We start from the raw sequence: 8,277 nt of genomic DNA, 5'->3' as shown, positions 1-8,277 counted from the left end.
CAAGCATAACCCAGGTTCTCAACCAAAAATGGGCCGGCTCCTATGCATCACATTCCTGCTTTTTAAATAAAAATAGCAAAAGAACGAAGAAAAAATGATAATAGGAGTAAATTAGAAAGTTGCTTAAAATTGCATGCTCTATCTGAATCATCAAAGAAAAAAATTGGTTTTTTTGTCCCTTTAAATATAAAAACAGCTGTAGATTTATTTATTTTTTGCTGCCTTTAACACTTCCTGGATTATAATCCTGAGATATTCACATCTGCATGAATAATTCAGGCATTTATGTCTGGGCTTTGAGCGTTATTATGTAATCAAGTACTATGGCAAATGAATCAGACAATAAATAACGTACAGGATGTGCTGTGAACTAAAAGGAAATCATATTTTTATTTTCCATTATTAAATAATTTTGGCCATTATTTAAACAAGTTCTTCCAGAAACTTTAGCAGTAGTTTTTGGGTCATTTTATCCTATTAGACGCAGAGTGACATGCCTTAAAGGGACATAAACCTTCAACAGTTAAAATGTTTAATTTGGGGAAAATAAAACAACATTGAAATTTACATTCCTTACTTATTTTGTCTATTTTTGCTGTAAAATACCTCTGAAACGTGTGCTTGTTCCACTCCCTCCGAAGAGTCTGCAGTGCCTCCATCATACTTGAAATGACAAAGCAACATGCTACCCAGGGATTATTTAGATTGGAGCCTTTAACTGGCCACAGCAAAAGAAACCAGAAACATGGGTTTTATCAGGCTTTTTAAGGCGTATATCCCTAAACTGCTCTTGGTTTGCAAAACTGTAAATTGTGCTATTATTTTTAAATAATTTCATTTGCAAAACAGTGCTTTTTCATGCTACTATGTGTTATTAGTTTAATGTCCCTTTAAGTGACTGTCCCATGCAGGGCTAACATAATAATTACATTGACATGTAAAGTGTCATATTAAAGGGGAGGCAAATCATTTGATCTTCTTAACAGCAAGATTCCCATTAATACATTTTTTCACTTATCAGTGCAAAAGGTTTTGGGTCAGTGAGATTATATTTGTTTGCCAGACGCTGGTACCCTGTTAATATTCTCACTAGAAGATTCTAATTAATCATATGATTGTACAGCTCAGCTCCTAGTGGGCGGCCCTTAACATTTCTGATGAGGTCATTAACTGAAATTATAGCCTGCAAATAAATCTATACTGGATATGCCCCAGAATGTGGATATTTACAGAGAGCAGAGGAATATGCTACAGAGATGACTAAATATATTTGTGTATCTTAAAGCAGCAATATAATTGTTTGCAAGGTCACACGTGACACTGCACATTACATCAAATGGGCACAGTACGCCCACGCGGTGCAGAGTATTCCTGCTTTAAATGCTCTGTTTGTTGGATGTTGGAATCACACCTTGAACTAGATGAGCACATTTGTGTATCACACACATATCTCTGCGTTATACAACTGTCCTGTATCTATACTGCTCTTTGCAAAGTCCTTCTGTTTGCAAATCCTTATAAGTCCACTTTTGTCCTGACTGCTCCTGTCACTCATCTATTCTCAAAGACACTTCTGTGAATGGTGCAGCGGACGGGCCATTAGCGGTAGCTTCATCCTCGCTTGATTTGGATTGATCTTCAGGGGCAGCTTCTGACTCTTTGGACTCTGGGACATTTTTCTGTAATTCCTTCTGAATCTCTACTTTGTCCTCTTGTTGTCTGGCTTTTTTGACCTGTCCATTCTGTGCCGGCACTGTACTGGCAATAATATTGTAAAGGAATTGGTAATGCTCCTGAAACATAACAATAAAAATTAATTCATTAATTATCATCTTGTGGTCATTCAAGACTTACTGAACTATAGTACAGATCCTTTAATAATGTTTGTTACTGAAAGAAGATTATAGGAAATGCTTGCATCACACATTTTCTAGGTTTAGTGATTTGACGATTAAAAAAACATAAAATTGCAAAAAGAATTTGCTCCTATGTGTTAGAGCAGAGCTTGGCAGCCCAGGGGCAATACAGTCCGCAACCAACAATGGGCTAGACTACAAGTGGTGAGCTGACGTTAGCGTGGGACACGATAAGCAATATCGCAACAGCACTAACTAGCGCACATATTATAGGTTGAAAGTAAACAGTTGTGCTCGAACACAAACCAAATATACACTCAAGGGATTAGCGCTCCTGAGGATTTAGCGTAAAGTGTAAAGGTTAAAAGAACCTCACATATAAACTTTCTGATAAAAATATTTGTTATAAATATTAATAAAAATGTTTTATAAGGGTTAAAATGGATATGGTATATGGCAAGGTATTTGGCTGGGAAATGTTATTATGTATATGTCTATATATGTGTATGTGTGTATATATGTGTATACATAAGTATGTGTTTATATCTGTAAATATATAGATATATACACACACATATATATATATATATATATATATATATATACACACATACACACACACATATATATATATACACACATACACACACACATATATATATATACACACAGAGAGAAATGCACTCACAGGAACGAACAACCAGCTCAATACCATTGTTATACTGTTCTATGGCGATTTACCACCTGGGTGCAACTTCTTTTAGCCCAGCAATGCTTTTCACAGAGTAGAACTTTCCTGTAGTATATCAGTCTGATCCCGCCTATTACGGTCAGTCCAGCACCGAAATACCAGGCAATTCCTCTCTGAACAAGGAACAAAGCAACCCCAGACGATCGTTTCGGCCTACTGCTACACCTCACTGACGAGGCCCAATGAAGGCCGAAACGATCGTCTGGGGTTGCTTTGTTCCTTGTTCAGAGAGGAATTGCCTGGTATTTCGGTGCTGGACTGACCGTAATAGGCGGGATCAGACTGATATACTACAGGAAAGTTCTACTCGGTGAAAAGCATTGCTGGGCTAAAAGAAGTTGCACCCAGGTGGTAAATCGCCATAGAACAGGCTAACAATGGTATTGAGCTGGTTGTTCGTTCCTGTGAGTGCATTTCTCTCTGTGTGTATTTAGTCTCCCTATGGGAAAAAGGGGAAACCAGACGTGGACTCCTTGCTCAGTGTGCTTAGAGGAATACTGCTACACCTCACTGACGAGGCCCAATGAAGGCCGAAACGATCGTCTAGGGTTGCTTTGTTCCTTGTTCAGAGAGGAATTGCCTGGTATTTCGGTGCTGGACTGACCGTAATAGGCGGGATCAGACTGATATACTACAGGAAACTTCTACTCGGTGAAAAGCATTGCTGGGCTAAAAGAAGTTGCACCCAGGTGGTAAATCGCCATAGAACAGGCTAACAATGGTATTGAGCTGGTTGTTCATTCTTGTGAGTGCATTTCTCTCTGTGTGTATTTAGTCTCCCTATGGGAAAAAGGGGAAACCAGACGTGGACTCCTTGCTCAGTGTGCTTAGAGGAATACTGCTACACCTCACTGACGAGGCCCAATGAAGGCCGAAACGATCATCTGGGGTTGCTTTGTTCCTTGTTCAGAGAGGAATTGCCTGGTATTTCGGTGCTGGACTGACCGTAATAGGCGGGATCAGACTGATATACTACAGGAAAGTTCTACTCGGTGAAAAGCATTGCTGGGCTAAAAGAAGTTGCACCCAGGTGGTAAATCGCCATAGAACAGGCTAACAATGGTATTGAGCTGGTTGTTCGTTCCTGTGAGTGCATTTCTCTCTGTGTGTATATATATACAGGGAGTGCAGCATTATTAGGCAAATGAGTATTTTGACCACATCATCCTCTTTATGCATGTTGTCTTACTCCAAGCTGTATAGGCTTGAAAGCCTACTACCAATTAAGCATATTAGGTGATGTGCATTTCTGTAATGAGAAGGGGTGTGGTCTAATGACATCAACACCCTATATCAGGTGTGCATAATTATTAGGCAACTTCCTTTCCTTTGGCAAAATGGGTCAAAAGAAGGACTTGGCAGGCTCAGAAAAGTCAAAAATAGTGAGATATCTTGCAGAGGGATGCAGCACTCTTAAAATTGCAAAGCTTCTGAAGCGTGATCATCGAACAATCAAGCGTTTCATTCAAAATAGTCAACAGGGTCGCAAGAAGCGTGTGGAAAAACCAAGGCGCAAAATAACTGCCCATGAACTGAGAAAAGTCAAGCGTGCAGCTGCCAAGATGCCACTTGCCACCAGTTTGGCCATATTTCAGAGCTGCAACATCACTGGAGTGCCCAAAAGCACAAGGTGTGCAATACTCAGAGACATGGCCAAGATAAGAAAGGCTGAAAGACGACCACCACTGAACAAGACACACAAGCTGAAACGTCAAGACTGGGCCAAGAAATATCTCCAGACTGATTTTTCTAAGGTTTTATGGACTGATGAAATGAGAGTCTTGATGGGCCAGATGGATGGGCCCGTGGCTGGATTGGTAAAGGGCAGAGAGCTCCAGTCCGACTCAGACGCCAGCAAGGTGGAGGTGGAGTACTGGTTTGTGCTGGTATCATCAAAGATGAGCTTGTGGGGCCTTTTCGGGTTGAGGATGGAGTCAAGCTCAACTCCCAGTCCTACTGCCAGTTTCTGGAAGACACCTTCTTCAAGCAGTGGTACAGGAAGAAGTCTGCATCCTTCAAGAAAAACATGATTTTCATGCAGGACAATGCTCCATCACACGCGTCCAAGTACTCCCCAGCGTGGCTGGCAAGAAAGGGTATAAAAGAAGAAAATCTAATGACATGGCCTCCTTGTTCACCTGATCTGAACCCCATTGAGAACCTGTGGTCCATCATCAAATGTGAGATTTACAAGGAGGGAAAACAGTACACCTCTCTGAACAGTGTCTGGGAGGCTGTGGTTGCTGCTGCACTCAATGTTGATGGTGAACACATCAAAACACTGACAGAATCCATGGATTTCAGGCTTTTGAGTGTCCTTGCAAAGAAAGGTGGCTATATTGGTCACTGATTTGTTTTTGTTTTGTTTTTGAATGTCAGAAATGTATATTTGTGAATGTTGAGATGTTATATTGGTTTCACTGGTAAAAATAAATAATTTAAATGGGTATATATTTGTTTTTTGTTAAGTTGCCTAATAATTATGCACAGTAATAGTCACCTGCACACACAGATATCCCCCTAAAATAGCTATAACTAAAAACAAACTAAAAACTACTTCCAAAACTATTCAGCTTTGATATTAATGAGTTTTTTGGGTTCATTGAGAACATGGTTGTTGTTCAATAATAAAATTAATCCTCAAAAATACAACTTGCCTAATAATTCTGCACTCCCTGTATATATATATATATATATATATATATATATATATATATATATATATATATATATATATATATATATATACATATATATATATATATATATATATATATATATATATATATATATATATATATATATATATATACACATACACACACACACATATATATATAATCAAAGAACAAACCGGCATGAATCCTTGGTGCTGTTAAAATGAAGCTTTATTTTACCAATTTAAAAGTTTAGCCAGAAATGTCTGACATGCTTAATTCAGGCACTCACGCCGAAACATGTCAGACACTTCTGGCTAAACTTTTAAATTGGTAAAATAAAGCTTCATTTTAACAGCACCAAGGATTCATGCTGGTTTGTTCTTTGAATATGCTTTGAAACTTATCCTTATACACCGGACGTTTTCCTTTCCTGCTGAACTGGGCTGGAGCTTGTTTGATGCAGGTACTCAGCGGTCAGGTGAGCAGGCTGTTTTTGAGAGAGCTGTTACTGGTATGAACATACAGCATACTACAGTGGATATGGATCATCATTTTTGCTGCTGAAAAGAGGAAGCATTTCAGCCTGTATAACTACCGCACTGGCAAACTGGGGGACAAATTCAAGGCGGACCCTGCTTAGTTCCCGGAGGATCATTTTGACTCTGGGGAGCAAAGTGTGTTCCGTTTAATGTTCAAGGCAGTGTATGCTATACCCGTAGCTGGAAGGTAGGAGCCCTAAACAGGGCAGGCTTCATGTGAGATAACACAACACATCCTAGGCAGCTTATTGGTGAAAATTTCAATTATCATTCTAATATTGTAGATATTAAGTATTTCTCTATTTTTGCTTGCCACTGATACACATTACTGTCAAGTTTTACTGTGTTTTGAGCATATTTAATCGTCTACATACATTTTTGATTTACTATATATATATATATATACACCCATACACACACATATACAGTATATATATATATATACACACACACACACACACACACACACACAAACACTTTACAATAACTGTGCTAGGACAATATGTCACATTGTCTTACTGACAATGTACTTACAAACGAGCAGACCATTCCTGGACGCTGTTTACGAAGATTTTTTATGGTTTGGAAAACATCAATAACTCCTTCAACATTGGTGCTTTCCAGAAGGTTCCACAGGCCACAGAAAGTACCTGTCTGCTGGGACCCATCACTAAAGGGTGTGAGAGTGAACAAAGTGAGAGAGAGAGCAGTGAGTGGTGTGAGAAACAGAACAGAGGAAGATGGGGATGTGAGAGAGAGATAGGAGGGAGAGAGGGTATGAGAGAGACAGAAGGGAGAGAGGAGGTGAGAGAGAGAGAGAGAGAGAGAGAGAAGAGAGAGAAGAGAGAGAAGAGAGAGAGAGGGGGATGTGAGAGAGAGACAGGAGGGAGAGGGGAGGTGAGAGAGAGAGAAGAGAGAGAAGAGAGAGAGAGAGGGGCATGTGAGAGATAGATGAGGGAGAAAGGAGGGAGAGGGGGATGTGAGAGAGAGACAGGAGGGAGAGAGGAGGTGAGAGAGAGAGAGAGAGAGAGAGAGAGAGGAGAGAGAAGAGAGAGAGGGGCATGTGAGAGATAGATGAGAGAGAAAGGAGGGAGAGGGGGATGTGAGAGAGAGACAGGAGGGAGAGAGGGCATGAGAGAGAGAGATGACTGAGAGGGATGTGAGAGAAAGACAGGAGGGAGAGAGGAGGTGAGAGAGAAGAGAGAGGGGGTATTGTGAGAGATAGAGGAGGGAGAAAGGAGGGAGAGGGGGTTGTGAGAGAGAGGAGGGGGTTTGAGAGAGAGGAGGGAGAGAGGATGTGAGAGAGAAATGAGGGAGAGGGGGATGTGAGAGAAGAGTGGAGAGGGGGGTGAGAGAGAGGGAGGAGGGAGAGGGGGTTGAGAGAGAGGAGGGAGAGAGGATAAATGAGAGATAAATGAGGGAGAGGGGGATGTGAGAGAGACATGAGGGAGGGGGAGGAAGAGGGGGATTGAGAGAGAGGAGGGAGAGAGGATGTGAGAGAGAAATGAGGGAGAGGGGATGTGAGAGAAGACAGGAGGGAGAGGGGGATGTGGGAGAGAGAGGAGGGGAGAGGGGATGTGAGAAAGGGAGGAGGGGAGAGGGAGATGTTAGAGAGAGAGAAGGGAGAGGGGGATGTAAGAGAGAGAGACAGGAGGAAGAGAGGATGTGTGAGAGAGGGGAGGGGGATGTAAGAGAGAGGAGGGAGAGGGTGTGTGAGAGAGAGGGAGAGAGAGCGAGATAGTAGGGAGAGGGGGATGTAAGAGAGAGAGACAGGAGGAAGAGAGGGTGTGTGAGAGAGGGGAGGGGGATGTGAGAGAGAGGAGGGAGAGGGTGTGTGAGAGAGAGGGAGAGAGAGCGAGAGTAGGGAGAGGGGGATGTCAGAGAGAGAGGAGGTGAGAGGGGGTGAGGAGAGAGAGCAAGAGAGGAGGGAGAGGGGGATTTGAGAGAGAGGAAGGAGTGGGGGGGTGAGAGAGAGGGAGAGAGTGCAAGAGAGGAGGGAGTAGGGGGGTGAGAGAGAGGGAGAGAGTGCGAGAGAGGAGGGAGAGGGGGATGTGTAAGAGAGACAGGAGGGAGAGGGGGATGTGTGAGAGAGACAGAAGGGAGAGAGGAGGTGAGAGACAGACTGGAGGGAGGATGTGAGAGAGAGAGACAGGAGGGAGAGAGGCCATGAGAGAGAGATGACTGAGAGGGATGTGAAAGAAAGACAGCAGGGAGAGAGGAGGTGAGAGAGAGAAGAGGGGGATGTGAGAGAGGGGGGATGTGTGTGTGTGTGTGAGAGAGAGAGAGAGAGAGAGAGAGAGAGAGAGAGGAGAGGGAGAGGGGGATGTGAGAGAGAGAGGAGGGAGTTGGGGGTGTGTGAGAGATGAGGAGAGAGGGTGTGTGTGTGAGAGAGAGAGGGAGAGAGAGGGAGAGGGGGTGTGAGAGAAAGAGGAGGGGAGAGGGGGATGTGAGATAGAGAGCGAGAGAGGAGG

The 8,277-nt window shown here is 42.6% G+C and overlaps 1 protein-coding gene across 1 annotated transcript; it reads right to left on the bottom strand.

Annotated features, from left to right (window-relative positions):
• Window positions 1-371: 371 nt before the first annotated feature.
• On the bottom strand, window positions 372-6,496 carry LOC128643456 (receptor-type tyrosine-protein phosphatase C-like). The gene is made up of 2 exons (XM_053696305.1): window positions 6,341-6,496; window positions 372-1,793 (listed from the first exon to the last, which is right to left on the bottom strand). Exons 1-2 carry the CDS (start codon window positions 6,353-6,355, stop codon window positions 1,548-1,550), a joined length of 261 nt encoding a protein of 86 aa, XP_053552280.1. The 5' UTR covers window positions 6,356-6,496; the 3' UTR covers window positions 372-1,547.
• Between the last annotated feature and the right edge of the window lie 1,781 nt (window positions 6,497-8,277).

This window comes from Bombina bombina, unplaced genomic scaffold, assembly GCF_027579735.1.
Source record: "Bombina bombina isolate aBomBom1 unplaced genomic scaffold, aBomBom1.pri scaffold_1234, whole genome shotgun sequence".
Lineage (NCBI taxonomy): Eukaryota > Metazoa > Chordata > Amphibia > Anura > Bombinatoridae > Bombina > Bombina bombina.
Note: the sequence above shows the minus strand (reverse complement) of the source record. Positions and strands in the feature narration are given on the sequence as shown.